This window comes from Aptenodytes forsteri, unplaced genomic scaffold (genome assembly GCF_000699145.1).
Source record: "Aptenodytes forsteri isolate BGI_AS27 unplaced genomic scaffold, ASM69914v1 Scaffold270, whole genome shotgun sequence".
Classification (NCBI taxonomy): domain Eukaryota; kingdom Metazoa; phylum Chordata; class Aves; order Sphenisciformes; family Spheniscidae; genus Aptenodytes; species Aptenodytes forsteri.
Window position 1 is genome coordinate 3,629,185 of NW_008794631.1, and position 19,175 is coordinate 3,648,359.

The window sequence follows — 19,175 nt, forward strand, 5'->3', positions numbered from 1 at the left end:
AACGAATGCTTTCCACATCCATCTGATCTCTTTGTTTAAGCAAAAATTTAAGCAACGCTCCCTTCAAAGGAAAGTTAGATACAGTGGATACAAAGATGATGTGCAAAACATCTATAAGAGGTTTTTTGGTTTCAGTCATATCAGACAAGAAACTGTTCTAGACCTATGGAATAACGGCCCTGACGCCACAGTTTTTCCCGGTCTAGGCAAGCTACCTCACTTCTCATCCAATGACAGAGAGACCCAGGTACACCATGATTCCCACCAAGGAAGGATCCTAATCTTCAATAGCTCCGCAGTTCCCATTGGAAACACTCCAGGTCACAAACAACCTAATAAGCACAGTATCAGAACAAACATCGTAAGACATACTTTCCAAGCCTTTATAACATCCAAAAAGCCAGACTCAAAAGGCCATCTGAGTTACTCCCACAACTACTGTAAAAACCTTTGGACTTCTGAATCATCTGCAGTTAAAATGAAAATACAGGTAGACAGAAGCAGAAGAAGAGCTATTAAATTGGGTGTAGACATCCAAGTCTTAAGAGCAAAATCCTGAAGGACATCACTTTCCTCCAGTTTTTCCACTGGGCAGGACTAGGAGTTAACTTCAAGCGTTTAAGCCATAGGACTGCACCACCCATTTGGGTGTGAGGTCCCATGGAGGGGAAGGAAGTCTGTCCCCTGCATAGATGCTCGCTCCTATCAAAACCTTAATTTTTACTCTGTTTTTTGGAGACTACAAAAAAAACCCAAAGCATGCTTGGTTTTGTACAAACCACAGGGTTTCAGCTTCAAATTTAACAAGCACAGTGACGCCCTGCAAATACTAACACACAGCTACCCAGACCTTTACTCTAAATTCTGTTGCTTCGTTTCATTTCCCAACTAAGTCTTCTTTCATAGTCTGACAGTGACAACTAAAATGATGTAGTTAAAGTAATAAACAGGGAATTTTAAGTAGCCTGTCAAAATAAGTGACATTTATATCATCTCAGTCTTAAATTCTCATGCAAAGTTCCATTCAAAGTAACTTCTTCATTATACAATCAAATGCTAAAAGTTACCTTCCCCATTGAAAGATGCTGCATTATCTCTCACAGCAGTTAGTGGGCTCCGCATCATTTCCAGCAACAGCATTTAGTGCTTAACAACAGCTGCTTTTTCATTAGCAAATATGCTTTTCTTGTTAGCAATTAAATTCTTTCAAAAGCACATCAAGTCAACAGAAACCTCTGACATTTTGTTTGCAACCTGCTGAGGCATCAGCAAAACCAACAGGCCACTGACTTTCAAGCAAGCAACACACTTGCTCCAATGGCTGGCGAGTGCTGTAACTTTAATAGACCCAAGGGCAACACCACCACCATGGAAGGAACTCCCCTTTAATTTTTCAAGGTAGCAGAGATGACCTAGTGATTTTGGACTTCTGCCACTCCAATTAAAACAAAATAAAGAAATGTTTAGTACTACACAATGTGGGACAATTAGAGAAAAAAAATAGAGAGGCCAGGAAAGAAATAAGTGGTAAAAAGAAATGCTACGAGAAGGGGCCTCTACTTAAAGTTTCATTCTTTTTGAAATTCCAGCAGTCTTGAATAGCTCACAAGTGTTGCATGCTAAAAGGACTTCAATTTCTTTGCACTAATAGCAGCTTTAAAACACTATTTACATTGTTTCCTAGGCTCACGCATCACCTCTGAAACACCTCTGATGCATTAAACATTTAAATCCCCCCTACTTGTAAAAAAGGCAACGTTTCCCCTTCTCACAGAATATCACTGGCACCAGCCAAGACTTCTTACCATTTTTGCTTTAAGCTTGATGTTTATTAGAAGACCAGAATGGGGGCAGGTTTTCTTGCCCTTTGAAAGGTTTTTGATTTGTTACTTAACTAAACATGTTTGTACAGCTTTCTTCGTATCTTCAAGTCCTTAATCCACAAGATGTCAGTTGAGGCAATAATTATATTAATAAATTGTAGACAGTCTAAGAAGAAAAGAAAGATGGAGAGGCATTTGGAATTAACATGCTGTGAATCAGTCCTGCATCATCCTTTGTCAGCGGCATTAGCAGGCTTTTTTTCCCCCCTTCTTGTTGCCTTTTAGTAATAATTTTCACTGCGTTTGACACATTTCATCTCACTCAATGCACTGAACCCTAATACAAGAGAACACCAGTTTGTCAAACATACGTTATTTGAGGATGCATATCAGTTAATCTTAGGCGGCTGACATTGTCAAAGACAGCCACGCTGGCAAGAGCTAAAAACATGCTAGGCAAGGAGGAAAGGGGAATCATGCGAGAGCACAAGCGTGGCTGCTGAGAGACCAGCACCACCCAAAGCCAAAGCTCCCAAATTCCTGTCTTTCAATTCTCCCCAAACCAAAACTCTCCCACACCAGTTTCAAAGCACACATTTCCACTGCTGTTGACAAGAGGAGTTGCAAACCTGAAAAGACTAGTTGTCTGCCTGGCACAGGATCCAGCATCAGGTATTTTAAGAGCAAGATGAGAGCAAGACTCTGTTCTGAAAAGACGTTTTAGTTGTCTATGTTAGTTTCACAGAAGCCTCTGCAAATATTTATGGGTCAAATAGTAGAGCACATGATTAAGTCGTTGCAGCACTAGGGCCAGTATTTGCAATTCGGGATACCCACATTCTTTTGCTGCTATGGACATTACAGAGTGAAGTCCTAAAAAGTTTTTTTAAACAACAAACAAACAAAGAAGCACGTTACAATAGCAGAACTTCTAAGGATGCCAGGCTTTACATTTTAGTGTTTCTTACAGCTGCTTTTAGCAATTTAAAATGGTAAACGCATTCAGTCTTCAACAGGAGGGCCACCATTCAAAAAATGGCTATTTTGGAGATTATACAACATACCTGTGGTGTTTTCTCCTTCTAAGTTCACAGGAGCTGGAGACATGATAAACTAATTATGCTGCAAATCCTCTGAGATCAGTCTCTATTTCTGTTTTACAATTTGGCTCAAATCCAGATGTGAGCCAATATGGAAAATAAATGATTTATTATAAAAACAAAATTCTTATTTCTTCAATTTCCAAGCCTGTTTATATTACTAAACATGGTTACCTGAGATTAGGAAAGAAAAATGGAAATCAAGAGGACTACGGTAGAAGTAATGCTTTTTTTTACATATACTTAATACGAACCTGCCATTAACATAAATTTTTTAAGAAGTTAAAATAAACCCCCCTCTCTCGCCATTCTGTGAAATTCTCTCCATTTCACGTACTAACACTATTTTGGACCTAGTGACTTTTAAAGTTTCCTGTGTATGTTTTTTTCTATTTACACATTTAACAGACTTAGTTGTATAGAAAAGTAATTTATTTTTTTTATTCCCCAACGTGGCTTTAAAAAAAAAAAAATCCCTGAAAAATACAGATAAAGACTCAAATGCAGAACAATTCCTTGAATTACATAACTGATTTCTTCCAGACAAAGGGCTTCACATTGCTATCCTTACTATTCATTTCTGCCATCTCATAAGACAGAAAACGTCTGCTGAAAAGATTCCTTCAAAAAGAATATGTAGAAGTCACTCCCCAAGGTACACTGTTTACTGCAAACAATTACAAGATTTCAGTGGTAATATTGCTTGCTCTTTAATGAGAGACTATTTTACTTACTTGGAACAATTTTTATACGCTACTGATTTCCAGAAACTAGTAACAACAGATACTTCTCCTATTTACAACTTCAAGGTAAAACCATATCTGCCATTCCACAGTTGAAATGCTTCTCAGAAGGCATTTGCTCATTTTGGACCCAACAAAGAACCAGAGAAAATACCACTAGAGAAAATACACTTTGCCCCACCGCATTTACAAGGAATGCTTTGCATCTATAGGACTTCAGGAAGTGACTCACTTTCTTCTCAAGAAAGCGTTAGGTTTTATTTGGGATTTACAACATAGCAATGCTCTAATGCAAATCCCCCAGGAGGAGAGGCAGTAAACAGACATTGGTAGGAGAGAACAGAAGGAAGACCCCACCAAACGTTTTGATAGCAATGCCTCTAGTCTGCAGTCCAAGATCTTGAAAAGTTCAGGTTAGAAGGAAAATATTCTGACACACAGCAGCCAGTTCAGAATAAACTGTCTACAGGTTCAACAGCCAACAACATTCATTCAGAAAACTTCGCTGTTTAAGCAGCCAAGGATGTCACTGAGCTGCTTTGTTTCTCACATAGGCAGCCCATTCTGTTCTACAATACTTAGTAGTTCCTTGGAAAACTTTTCTTTTAAAGACAAATGGTCCTAGATCAAAATAATTTTTCTTCAAACTATAAAAAAGAAAAAAATAAGCACCCTTTTCACCTGATCCATGATATAATTTATCTGTTGCACTGGAGACATGTACGTTACAAAAAGAGACAGAAACATTAAGAATAGAATCCAAGAAGCATTTCTTTTTCCTATCCTCTATCTCAAACAGCAGTTTGTAGTCAAACAGTTAAAAAGAAATCATTGCCATCTCTATAAGAAAACACGGCACAAAAACCTTCATCCTGAAGCAGGTCGAGTTTGGAAAAGCGATAACCAAGTAAGCACTGTAGAGCAGAAAGTGGTTTATATAGCCCAACCTCAACTTCATTGTAAGAAACTACCCTCCCAGCAGGCACTGGTAGGACTTTTTATTAAGGAAAAGCAAAGAAAAGAATAGCAGATTTGGGTGGGTGGGTATAAAGAGGATGCAGGGATTTTATTTTACAGTCTTTAGTAGACAACAGGTCCCCTTGTTCCTTGCTCTACACCTAGGCAGTGCTCTAAGATTTTACAGAAAGAGGAGGATTTCACCTTTTGGAACCAGTGTGGGAGAACAGGGCGTTGGTGATGCACTTAGGAAAAAAAATGGCAGTTCTACAAATGAGCTCTTCCAAGTACCTGACACACAGTGGAACGAATACAAGTCTAAGACATTTAATGAGTGACTCAATAGAAGATCTCCACTTAATTTGAGTGAGTCTTTGAGTCAGTCTTTTACTGCAGACATGGAAGAGAAGAATTCAGGTACACTTTAATCTGGCCTGCCCCAAATGGATTACTTTGGAGAGAAAGAAACTGTATCTTTAGCAAGTAGCATACATGTAAAGTATTCAGAACTGTAAGGGAGACACCAAAAGCTTTTTCTCTTTTGAAATGCAGTCAGCATCTCCTCTGTGGGGCTGATGAACATACAAAGTTAAAAGAAATAGAAGAACATAATTAGCTTGAACTTCATTAATACCCAGTAAGGTCATTGTCAATCTGACCAAATTTTATATATAAAATTTCCTCCAAAGGTTATGCCTAGGAGTCTAGATTTTGGCTGTGACTTTTTTACCCCCCCTTGCACAATCACATAATTAGATTTTTCAAAAATATAAACAAAACCTTTCACCGCTCCCATGCAGCTAGCTGTGTCAGCTTTAGAACATACGTTCTCTCTGCAAACATGCCAACATCTTGTGATGGATACTCTGACAAGTGCTGACACTGCTATGAAAAACCAATGCTTGGCTACTAGATTCTGTGACAATGCCAGGAGAAAAAAAAAATTACTAATTCTCTTCCTCCCACCTCCGGTGGAAGACAGGGAATTTGAAAATGAGATATTAAAAAACAAAACAAAAAACCAATCAACAAATATCCACAATTAAAAGGAACGTTTAATACTCTAGAACAGAGCTTTAAATTTAGCATTTCATTCATCCTCTAATATCAGGAACCACAATAAGGAAAAAGTCTGCTGATTCTCCTTCAATCAATACAATCCCAACCTCCGGTGGAAGACAGGGAATTTGAAAATGAGATATTAAAAAACAAAACAAAAAACCAATCAACAAATATCCACAATTAAAAGGAACGTTTAATACTCTAGAACAGAGCTTTAAATTTAGCATTTCATTCATCCTCTAATATCAGGAACCACAATAAGGAAAAAGTCTGCTGATTCTCCTTCAATCAATACAATCCCATAAGAGTCCAAGCTTCAAAACATTCACATAAAATATTAGCGTTATATATTTGCAGTAGATAACCTGAACCAGCAAGGCAATCAATCAATTTTCAATTACTTGTGGCAACTAGATAAGATGATAGTGCACACACTAACTACTGACAATAGTCACCTAATGAGCAGGCTCATGCCTTATGGAAGTCACGAGCCTCTGGGTTACATAATTAGTAATAGCCATTTACAATCATAAATATGTATTTCCTCTTCTGTCTTCACGAAGAAATTTTATTATATGTAAACTGAGATGTGCTCTTCACAAAACCATCCAGCGTAACTTCTTTTTGCAAGGACTATACACTGCCTCTTATGTTATGGGGAGGGAGTTCATGAAATGCATTAGTAAAATTTCAGGTGTAGCAAGAGCATTAACTTATTTATTACTTAGTACATCGCAGCATTTTTACATCCCAGTAGATGTGTTCTGCATAATGCCATACTTACAACATCAAACTTCTGTGTGATGTTCCCCTGGACATCAAGTAAATAAACTTTGCCATAATGCGTTCCCAGTGCCAAAAACTGTAAAAGAGAGAGACTTATTACATAAACAAAGACACCGCAACCAAAACTACAGCACCGCTAAATGAACTCCGGGATGTTTAGCAGATTAATGATTAGGAGCACGGGGCGGGGGGGGAGGGAACCAACCACCTTCTATAGACAAAGCTTATTTTAACTGCACCTAAAGAATAAAACAGGGCTTCAAGCCCATATTACTGTGATAGTGCAAGTTAGCTGTCAGAATGAGTCATGAGGACCCTCATCCACTGACAACTAATGGTGTGTCTGCAGTCCGTACACACTGCCTGATGGACTGTGGCAGCAAATTAAAAATGCAGCATGAAAGCAAGGACCAACACAGACCTGAAATAGTTCCTAGATCCTTTCTGCAGCTTTGTTTCAATCATAATGGTTTCCTTTAGGCTTTATTTTTAATTCTCCTTCATCGTTAACATAAAACCAAAACATTCAAAGACAGCAAAAGGCCACCAGTAAGCCATTGGTAAAATACTGCTGAATTATGGAAGGTCTCTGACAGTGCATTTAAGCACACAGATAAACACTGGGTTTGCTTTCCTTCACATAGTAACACTCCTACATTGAACACTCTCAAGACAAATACACTTTTCTTTGGAAATCTCAGGAGTTTCATTCTAAAAAATAGTAGCAAAATAAAGAAATCTCCACACAAATGCATGCTATCACAAACTTATTTTGATACAAACAAGAAGGGAATTGATTCTGAGAGATCTGCTGTTAATTGAACCATGTGAACTACACCTAAATAGAAAAGGAAGAACTTCGGTACTACTTGATTTATGACAGAGGTTTCTTTTATTCCCCCCCTCCTTTCAGCATTACTCAAATAGTCTAGGCTCCTCAATTCTCTGCATTTCACTGCATGTGAGCATGCTTCATTGCAAACTATAATGAAATGCTCAAATTTACAGGCACTGCTAAGCGTGTCAGTCAGGCAGCACAATCTTTAAAAAATAACCTTACAGAAAGTCAAGGTTTAAAAGGATTTATCAAAATGGAATTGCTTAAAATGAAATTTCAGTTCAGGCACTTAAAATATGAAGCTACATTAAAAGGAGTCAAAAAAGGGAAAGAAGGGGTTCATTAGAAATTCATCCCCTGCAATGCCTTTCACTCCTGCAAGGTTGCCTTTTTTCAGGAAGAAAAAAGTCCCCCGGGTAAAAAAATCAATACTGGTTAATAAAACATCAGGTGTGCAGACATAACTAGGTATGACTATTCCACTGCACAGGCCTGCTTGAATGCACCAGGTGCCATGACGATTAGTCATCCAGTGCAGACAGCAAGCCTGGTGAAAATATGATGCTTTAGCAGTGAAAAGAGAAAAAAAAAAAAAAAAAAAACAGAAGTAATTTGGGGGGGGGAAATTAGTCTGAATACAGAAGCCAGACTTTCAGGATTCCCAGCAAAGTTAAACTGCTTTAATCAGAGGCATGTTTTACATAGTACTATATAATTTTACCAATGATGACTGTTTAGTAGGGCTTTTCCTGCTCTTGCAGGGAAAAAACAAACAAACAGAAAACCCAGAACAAAATAGAAAACACCCTTGCAAAACCTATAACCCAGCTACATTTTTAAGCTCTCTATTGTAAGAGACCTATTCCTAAAAGACTCCAGTACCTGGCTTCTAACAATATTGATCCTTCTCATAAATAGTGTATCTAGTTTGCTGGAAAACTAAAAGTGCCGGGATACTTAAACAGCTTTCCTGTATTGTCACTCTCTGTGACACTATAGTTAAAGCTGTATCTGTCCACATCCTTATAGAAAAACTCCTGTTCATCTCTTGGCTTTCAAAATTTACCTGAGGCTCAGGAAAAAAAAAGGTAACACAAACAGGCCACAGACCAGGAGGAAATGCTTGCCAATTTTCCAAATATCTGTGTAATTCTAAGTTGTCAAAAACATTTTTAAAAGACTTATTGTTTTCATTCGCACAGTTAAAATACAAGCTTCATCTTAAGAGCCTCTTGAGCCATGGCAACAGTCCTTTGAGTAAAAGAAACACAGCGCAAGTCAAACTAGAAATATAGCCAAATAATAGAGATAGATCCCTCAACAATAACTGTTAAGGAGCTATTACTGGCTGTGAAAAATTATACATTCAGAAAACAGCTATTGTGTCTTACATACTAATAGTTACTTGACAAATCATTAACTCATACTTTCAGATGCTCTTCAGCATTTCTCAATATTTTAAAGTGTTATTCAGTATTTATAAAAGAAGAAAACTCAGAAAATAAAGAAGCAATTGTTTAAATCACTAAAGAAACATATGAAGTTTCTTCCTTGTAAGAACAAAGGAATGATTCTTTGTAAAATTTCTTTACTTTGCATTGTTCATCACTTTCTCCCTTTCATTCTCTTGTATGTCTCAAACCTTACCAGTATCAGAGTATGTGCATTCCCTCTCCTTGTTTTTAACATATTGAATCAGGGAAGGGGAACAGGGAAGTGTTAGTATGACACCCCCCAAAAAAAAACCACCAAAGAAAAAAGGAATGTTGTAATTACTTTCTTCCACACAGTATTAACAGAAACTCTGTTGCCTTCCACAGCTGAATATATGCTAAGCTGGCCCCTGGCATGAAAAAGTCTGTCTTCAGTGATTCAGGCTGTACAAGTAAGCACAGTATATGCCATTTTCCTTTCTGAATAAAAGAAAGTTGGGACTGTATCCCAATTCTAGTTCATAATACTGTCCACAATTAAAATCAAGTGAGCATTTTCTCAGTAGCTTATGTAAACATCCCATCTAACAAATCCCTGCACCTTTCTCACCTCATTTTCTCACTAAGAAAGTGCGTGCTGTTCAATGCAAGTTTACCATGAATTTTGTTTATATTAGTGTTGGCTTGCAATGCACCTCTAGATTTGGCAGCACTTCTACATGGAAATATACTGGTGCATTATAAGCACAGATGTATACATAAAACCAAGCAGAAGTTCTATGTCTGCCATAAAGTCACGTAATACCTTTTCATGCACCGTCATGCAGCTGGCTGCATCCTTCTGGAGAATTTCAGTCACTCCATTAGAAAGTCGTTCATATTTCAGCTTAGGTTCTTCTTCACTCTCATCTTCCTAAATTTTTAAGAGTGTAAGGAAAAGGGAGCAAGAGAAAAAACAAACAAACATTTAGAAGTTTATTTTAAATAAAAACAAATTAAAAGATACCCCAAAACTATCACACAGCAACAGGTGAAGATGGATCACTATTATCTCTTAACAACAGCCATTACAATCAAAAGCCAAACTTTCACATTATCATCATTGGAGAGGGCTTGGGTTGTGCTTTTTTGTTATTGATTTCTCTTTTTACTCCAAAGTTCTGGGTGCAAACAAAGACGCTATAGCAGGTTATCCATTCAGCTATAAGAGGCACTTAGGTGATATCTAAAAAGCAGGAAAAAATGTACATGAGTACTTTGTTACATAAAGTTAGTCATTCCCAGTTTAGAAGAAAAATATAAAAGGGATGGATAGGGAAAAAATGGACGATGATAAAATAAACTGTGCCACTGTAGCCACAATTCACTCTACGCTGAAGCACGTGGGTTACAAGGAACTTCAAGACCTTTACAAGATGCTGCACCTCTGTAGGATGGATAGAGACAAAATGCTGTGAACAAAAATAAAAAGAATCCACTAGGAATAAGTTAATTGTATAAAATGCACCAATAGGTTTATGTTAAAAAAAAGAGTATAAATATGTTATTGCAAAACGGCCTGGGAAAAGGATCCAGACACAGCATATTCCTATGGATCACCTATATCATCTGCATGTTAAGAACTTTTTCTGGTAAATACCAAAGCTTTCCTCTCTTTTTCTTTTCAAGCATATTAGGTGTTATCACCCAATCACTACTTCGATGCAAAGACAGATGATGCATCAAGTGGCACAGAGTGAAGAGAAAGGAGACCGAGCTAAAAAACACAAGCAGCAAATTCATTGATCAAAGAACACCCAACATGTTTATCTCTTAGGAAAAGAAAATCCAAGGTGCAAAATAGCTTTCTGGTCATAGGCATCTATCTGTAACAGATGGTCAACTGCAGTACAATGCCAGAGAGAGATTTCATAAGCTTCAGTTTATATCTATGCATACATAGACATACACAAACCCATATATATCCCTTGGTCCTCACTGGGAAACAGTATACCTGCAATAATAGTCTCCTACACTCACTGTTAGTTCTAATGAACACATCAACGTTGAGTGTGTTTCCCACATGAAATATGTCTTCCACTCCTAAGCAACCAGAATATACCAGTGCAGTGCTCTAGTAAAGGAGCACCTTTACTTCCCACCACCCACTGCTTTCCAATCCCTAGAACAGAAAATAAAAATGCACAGCATCAGCCTATGGCAGAAGAACTATATTTGTGCAACATTTTCTTGTAGCTAATGATGTGAAAAATAAATTTGGAAAAGATACATGTTAACATGTTAATAAAACATACTTTGTTTAAACTGCCTTTGGAGTACTAAAGCCAGTCTTTCCGAACTTAGACATTACGGCCATTTACCATGCGTGCTACCATCACACACGGTAATACGTACATACCCTCATACAAAGCACAGAAAAGCCATACGGACCTATGGAAACATTCAATATTTAGCCCCATGCTTACATAAATACGCTGCAAAGAGAGGCCCTTTTAAAACGTTATTTGAGAGTTTTATGACAGAATACAAATGAGATTAATATAGGGATGTCAGCAGTCCGTGACGTAGCAGTCTGAAGTGAGGTGTCAAAATGTCCACCAAGAAACAATTTTATTCAGTAAATCTAACACCAAAAAAAGTTGTTATTCGACAGAATGACAATGTCAAATTACAGGGCTGTATATAAATCAGCCAAATTCCTTGTGCCTAGAGATCCTTAATGACTACAGGGTAGAAGGAGGAAGTAAAGTCAAAGAAAAAAGTGTACATGTGATCGGAGGAAGGCGTAAGGAAGTATGCGTCCATTTTACAGCAATTAATACATCACTGCATTTTATACATTGCTTACAAAGATTACACTTGAAATGCATGGGTAATCATTGAATAAATTCATAAAAGTAAAAATTGAACTCCAGTCATCTAGTTTTATAAGATCCCACATGTTGCTAGAGTCTGGACATCAAATGTGCAACCAACGTGAAAAGTTAATTCTAGTCCCTTGAGTAGTTTGCATAAAAGCATTCATCCACGGACCATTAGATAAAGTTACTGTAAATAAGTTTTGCCTGTCTTATTTATGAGTGAAAACTAAGTAATTTTTCCTGCACATGCATATACAAAAAATATATACTTTCAAAAGTCAGTGCACCGAAGCATTCTGCCAGGCTTCAAAAAAAGTAAATAAAATGAAAACTTCAAATATTAGGCACTATGATGTACCCATTTCATGCTTTCTTGACAGGTATCTTATGTTAAGTAAAAGTCAAGCTAAAAGGTGACTTGAAATGAGGTGGGAGGACCTTGCTGTAAACAAAACAAAATGAAAAAGGTGATTTGCAAAAACGCAAGATTTCTCTACTGCTTCAGACTCTACCTCATATATTAAATGCATTTGATGATCTCTTATTCAGAGTATCAGAGTTTAATCATTTTAAAGGTATTTTTCTATCAGGAAAAGCTTTTATGCAGTCTGAACTTCTAAAGTAAACACAAGCCAGTGTTAATAAAAAGCAAATCAATAATTTTTGTTAAATTTTAATAATCCTGAAAACCTACAAATAAAACCATCAGCAGCCTGAGTTGAGGTGACAGTTAGCTGTGTTTCTATGACAACCTAGAGGAATAGTACAAGTCCTGACTTGCAGCAAAGCTAAGATATAAACAGAGTGACATTTACCCCATACAAGGAAACTCATTGCTTTCCTTTTTTAAAGGAAAAAGAAAATGTATTTCTCAACTAACATGGATTTTACTAAGTGTATGGCACTTTTAATTAGAGAAGTCCTTTAAACCATCCTAGAGGATTCTAAACATTTGAAAAGAAATTTTATAGCACTGCTTCTTGTACCACCGCTTAACACTTCTGTATTTTCTGCCTAAAAAAAAACCCAAAGCAAAACAAGCCCAACAACACTGAATTTTGAAATTCTTATCAAATGTATTAAGAGAAAAAGAAATATATACTGCACAAAATGTGTAAAGCAGTCCACACATGGCAGCCTTAAATTCCGAAAGGGACAGAGACCCACAGAGCTGACAGAAGGAGGAAGCTACCTTTGTGGTGTTGTAAAATAAATAATGACCATTTTTCAACCACAGGAATGCTAATTTAGTTTTCTACTTGCCTTTTACTGCTGAAGCTAGCAGTCAAATTGCTAAAAATATGCTGGAAAGAACCTGGAAAGAACAGGTATCCATAAACATTTCCCATTGAAAGCACATTTCCAATTGATTGAAATACTCTAAATTAACCAGTGAGACTAATACAAATCCCTTCCTACTAAGAGCTCTTCCATTTGTCACCACTGAACTCCTGAACTGAAAACAAATTCCTCTTCCCACACCTAACAGGTCTGAAACTCGCTACCAACTCTTCTTCTGGAACAGATTTACAAAACTGAGGAGAACTGCAAATGTGCAATAAGCTCTCAAAAGGCCAATGCCACTGCGAGGGATGCTCATCTGCCTTTCTGAACGCAGGCTCGCAACCTTCTTCAGATATTCTGCCCCATCTTTCCCAGCTTTGCCTACAGGAACAACTGTGGTGGAATAAGAAGTAGAAAAAAAATCTGAAATCAGTCCTCATGAAGAGAATTTCCAGAAGGAACCTGTGGGCAGTTCCCAGAGTTATTCCATTAGCCCACATTTGCTCCTGCAGCAGAGGATCTGCCCACAGGACAGTCTGTCACATGAACTACATGCTCTACTGATTGCGGATACTCTAATTATGTTACGGGCACTGACAGCAAAGTGTCATCCTTCCTGCACAATTTGCCCTCAAAGTTTTTCAAAGCCTTTATGGAAATAAACGGTGCATACATTATAAGGCAAGTGCCCTTCCTCTTTGCTGCACATCTTCTGTCCAGTCCCAGCTAGAATTCCAATTACTATAGGTGGCCATTCCAGCCTTGTTTACACCTGCAAGTTTTGACCCTGCAAAGCATTTAAACTCAAAGATACCTGAGGTCCACCACTCAAGCAATTTCAAAGGAGCTACACTCACATCCTACTGCAACAAGGCCCCAGTGTCACAGGCCTTCCTAAAAGGCCATGTCTTAAAAAAAAAAAAAAGACAAAACAAACAAACAAGAAAACCACAGCTCATTTTCATTTTTTTCATGCTTTCTTTGAAGTTCATGTCGATTTCAGAGATTATAAGAAAAATGTTAAATTAGCTTGTTTCCTCCTAGCTTAAAGGCCATTAAAAGTGCTGTGCCTCTGTTCTATCTGAATAGTTAATGTTTAGGATACATTCTAAAATCTCATTAAAAAAACAAAAAGAAAAAACCCCATTCCGCTGCCAAAGTGCAAACCCAACACTACTGCTAAAAAGCGAGAAGAGGCTGCTTGGCAATTTGTGAGAGTAACTTTTCTTGACATTTAATACGGGCCAGATCTTTGGAAACCCATGTAGAGCCTACTAAGAAATCAGCATTTTTATTTATTTAAACAGTCACCACTGTCACGCAGAAGAAAAAAAAAAAATCAAACTAGTTAGAGCTCCAGAATTACTAGTTTACAAACTATGTGAAAATCTCCAGTAGAACCAAAGAAACCAAGTCCATTTATTTTTCAGTTAAAATAAAGGTTCACAGAACTTCCTCAGTTATGTAAAAATGAATAAACACATCCTTAGTGCTCTGCTGGAGGCAGCTTCACTTATTACAGAAATTCAACAACAAATTTAAAAAAAAAAAAAACAACAAAAAACCCCCCACCCAAAACATTAAAAGACCTCAAGCCCCAGAATGCAGTCTCCAGGGAGAATTACTTACTTCTCTTCTATATGTACAGAAGCACAAAGTACAGCAAAATACCCAGCAGAACTCAGTTGCCAAGATCATGTATTACCTTTTTGGTCTTGACATCTTGACTTGATGAGCATAACCATCTCCAACTGTTAATTTTTTTTATGGAAATCATGTCTTAATCAGGGGGTCGGACTGGTTGTCTCAGTTTCGTTTTTGAGGGCCTGTGGGATGACGGACTGAGAAGGATCTTTCCTCTACAAATCCCCTAATTGACATGGGAGCAATGAGCACTTATCCAAGCGGCTGGTACGCCCGCTGGTACCCCTGGCTCCCAGGCCATCCGCAAACCCTTCCTATCACCAGCATTGCCTGGGAGGGCAGGACTGCGCCAGGGAGGCTGTGCAAACCTCAGTTTGGACAAGGGGGCCCAACAAGCACCTTACAAACTTCAGGATAACTCATAAGATTTCCACGAGGAAGCAAGTACTATCTGACAAAAGATACAGCTAAATTTTTTTATTTAACCTTCACCTCATTACCACACCTGGGAATTGCACCACATGGGTCATAATGCCTCCTTCGGCTTGGTAAAGAAATGATGATTATTTTCAGTCTTTACCCTCTCCAGTTCAGATCCCAGACCTTTGTTAGGGCCTGACTATCTCCCTTCATTCAGGGTCGAGATACTGAAGCACTGATTTATAAATGAACGTGACTTTAGGTTTGCTAAACCCCACTCCCCCTTCAGAGAAAATACTCACCTAACACTGAGTCCCTCAGACAAGCAGGTTCACTATTCCATTAGTCTGTCATCTCTAGTTCTCTCTACCCAGATCGTATTTAGGCTAAACGTGGCCCAAATAATCTGGTAATCCTGATGTCCGCACAAGTCTCCATATTCCCCGTACCACCCCAGGAATATCCACGTGCATCATTTCTCACTTCCTGCTTTACCATATTTCACACAGAAATACCTACTTTTTCTAATAGCTGGATGCTAAAACACTGAGACTTCCCATTTTTTTGTACCTGAAGGCAGTAATTAGGCCTGACAAACTGTATAGTTTCTCTACCCTGGAAATAATGCTTCAGTTTAGACACCCTTGCTCAGCCAGGACAACAGGCAGTTTCTTCAGCCTGGTCTGGAGGGCAAGGCAAGATGCAGGCACAGCAATTCTTTACTGCAGCTCTGCAGGGCTGGGTCTGCTGACCGGGCTACCCTGGATTTTGGGATGCCAATGGAAAAGGAAACAAGTGACTCTGCTCACCACAATGTTACATCAGATGGAGATTGAAGGGGGCGGCCTGACTTCAAAGTACCAGTCAATCCCACCTATAATCCAACTATCCAAAGCCAACAGGTTAAGAGTGCTGGCTCCCAATGTAACACTTAATCTCCACTTTTAAGACTGCAGAGTCCCGAACCCTCACGAGCAAGAGGAAATACAACCTAACCCTCCCCTAGCTACCCCCCTCCAAACCTGCTCTGCTTTGACCCCTGACAATCCTCAGATGGACCTTTGCTGATACCCTAACTCTCCTCAAACCCTCCCAGCCTGGACTCCCATCCCAATTTCAACACCTTCCAGTGTGCCTGCCAGGACCCCCAGTTTCTTACTCTTCAAAGCCACCACGTCCTCAGTTGGAAGCTCACTTCCAGCCAGGCAACCCTCATGGCAGAGCAGCTTTCCTTTACCAAGTTTTTAATGACTGCTTACAGCCTGACATGAAGCAGCTTCTTCACAAGACACCAGAACCCAGCACGAAGAGCTCAGCAAATACACTACATTTGGATCCAAGGAAAAGCAGAGTGCAGCTCCCATCCCAGCAGCACACCCACGCCAACTCACAGACACTTGGGGCGACAGACATCAAGACTGACCACTGAGCAAGAAGATTTGCAGACAGTTACCGTCCTGTATTTCCATGTCCTCTTTCCACACCTTAACAGCATAGATGTTCTTCAAGTACATGGAAGGAAAAAGCAATTCTATTTTACTAATTCAGGGTTCACATATGCAAGTAAACACACTGCCCATTTGCAATACATGGAAATATGGCTAGTGAATTAAAAAACTAAGCAAAAAATTCTGCTACAAGTGAAAACGTCACACAGGAGCAACACGACATAACACACACAGGAGTATTAATATTCTTAAAGCAGTTTTAGAAAATATTAAAATGCAAGTTGTAACAAATTGCTAATGTCTGTTGATGAATTTAAGGAAGTAACATCATAATGTCACAACACAGTTTGGAGACAACTTCAACTTCCATCCCAGATCACGTTTTAAAGTCCCTGTATTATTCGGTAATAACACATTTTTGTTCTGTTTTTTGAGAACAGGAAAATGAAGAAAAACTCCTAATCTTTATCTACCAAATGTCTTACCATGCTCATAATTTTAAGTATGATAAATTTTATGTATGATAACACCTTGGTTATACCTGTGATGGGGTAAATAGGCCTTCTCCCCCTCTTCCTTGTTATATTCCCATTTAAGAGTCACAAAACACTCACTCTTCATAAATCCTACTCTTGCCTTATGATTGCAGGCATCAGATTATCACTTGTACTTTAAAGATGCGAGGTAAAAGCTTTGAAACCCATATACTAAATTGGAATTGGTGTATCATCTATTTGATATAAGAAGGGATCCAAGAATATTTTTTGGGTATTTGTCCACTTCCCTCTATCCCAAAAGCAAACGTGCTTTTTGTTTCCTTACAGCAACTTTGAGTAACCTGACTGGCTATTAACACACGCTGCATTGAGCATGCATGCCAGCAGCATCTTACTCTTCTTCAGCATCATTTGGAAAGCTCACCTTACTTGAAGATGATGACCAGTTCTGGTCAGAAATGGTAGGAGGGAGGTTTGCCTTTGGAAAGTTTCAGAAGTCAAATTTGTCAAAAGATGCAAATTACTGAGGCAGGCAAAGAGGACATATCACTATCTTTGTAAAAGACGTAGTTATTTACTCAAATTTCTTCCATTGTAACATCTGACAACTTCTGTGTTTGCCCCTGATGCTGCCATTTTTGAAGGAACCCACCCACAGGACAACCTATTGCCCGCCATTCTGACATGGGAGTCAGAAAAGCCCCTAGCCCAATTCAGGTTTCTTCTCACAACAACTGGAACCTAAACACTGGTTTTGAAAAATAATTTAAAGAATCATTATTTCTGATAAAAGTAGGTGGAAATTCACAACACAAAGATGTGCCAAAACTTACGTTTTCATTGTTGCAAAAACAGTAGTGGATTGTTACTTTGTATAATCAAGAAACACAAAGTGCAATTTAAAAGCCCATTCAGTCCTTGAAAAGATAACACCTCAAAGTCATGTATTAAAGATCTTCAAGTAGATCTGGTGTCGTGGTTTAATTTCAGTCGGCAACTAAGCACCATGCAGCCGCTCGCTCACTCCCCCCCACCTGGTGGGATGGGGGAGAGAATTGGAAGAGCACAAGTTAGAAAAACTCATGGGTTGAGATAAAAACAGTTTAATAATTGAAATAAAATGATAATAATAATATGATAATAATAATAATAATACACAAAACAAGTGATGCATGATACAATTGCTCACCACCCGCCGACCGATGCCCAGCCAGTCCCCGAGCAGCAGCCCCCCTGGCCAGCTTTCCCCAGTTTATGTACTGAGCATGACGTCACATGGTATGGAATGTCCCTTTGGCCAGTTTGGCTGTGCCCCCTCCCAGCTTCTTGTGCACCTCCAGCCTTCTCAGTCAGTAGAGCATGGGAAGCTGAAAAGTCCTTGGCTAGTGTAAGCATTACCTAGCAACAACTAAAACATCGGTGCGTTATCAACTTTGTTCTCATCCTAAATCCAAAACACCATACCAGCTACTAGAAAGGAAATTAACTCTATCCCTGCCGAAACCAGGACCTCTGGCCATATCTGCTTTTTAAAAAAGATTCCTATGTTCTAAAATGATGCAAACACCACACCTTCCCTGCTGCCCATTCCTAGGTCTTACCCTGCCTTCTTTTAAAAGAAAAAACAAATCCAAAAGCAAACCAAAAGAAAGCACTCCGTCCTCCGCAGTTTTGGCAGATATATCCACCTGTGCTGAAGAAACAAGAGACAGAACAAACAAGGAGAATTATAGTAGAAGAATGCATAACTATTGCAAAGTGCAGCTTCATCATTACTGTTTCTCTATCCCTGGGATACAGTTTCCAGACTTGTGTTCCTGTCTCAATGATAAAAGGCCTACCTGTGCTATTTTCAGGCTTAGGATCCTGACTCAATTTCTCTCAATGCAATCAAATCTCTAACACTAAAGGGATGCCAAGAAAAACTCAGACTAAGGCCTTTAACCTCCAAAAGCCCAGTTTGCTAGGTAGTGCATAAATTGGAACGCAATTTTATTGCAAGTTGTTGTTTTATTTACTGTGCTGAATTTAAATTTCGAGGACTTTACCAGACCCTCTGGAGACTAAAACTTACTGAGAGAACATAAACCTCTTTTCCTCCATTACTTTCATATCAAAAAGTTTGTTCCCACAAGAAAATCTTAACAAAGCAGAAAAAATAAATTAGTTGGTTTAAGAATGAGAATAGCAAAGAGCATTTCATCTTGAAGTCTCTGGTTCAAAAGCAGGTAGAGCAATAGTGAATAAAAGCTAGAAACATCCATGTACTTGTTTATCAG

The 19,175-nt window shown here is 38.5% G+C and overlaps 1 protein-coding gene across 1 annotated transcript in view; it reads right to left on the bottom strand.

The window, feature by feature from the left end:
* VPS41 (VPS41, HOPS complex subunit) overlaps positions 1 to 19,175 on the bottom strand; it is a 116,558-nt gene that overhangs the window by 84,528 nt on the left and 12,855 nt on the right. The window contains exons 3-4 of the mRNA XM_009273491.2: positions 9,548 to 9,655; positions 6,470 to 6,547 (exon numbers count right to left, since the gene is read on the bottom strand). Coding sequence (XP_009271766.1) covers positions 6,470 to 6,547; positions 9,548 to 9,655 — 186 coding nt within the window. The remainder of the gene's footprint in view (positions 1 to 6,469; positions 6,548 to 9,547; positions 9,656 to 19,175) is intronic.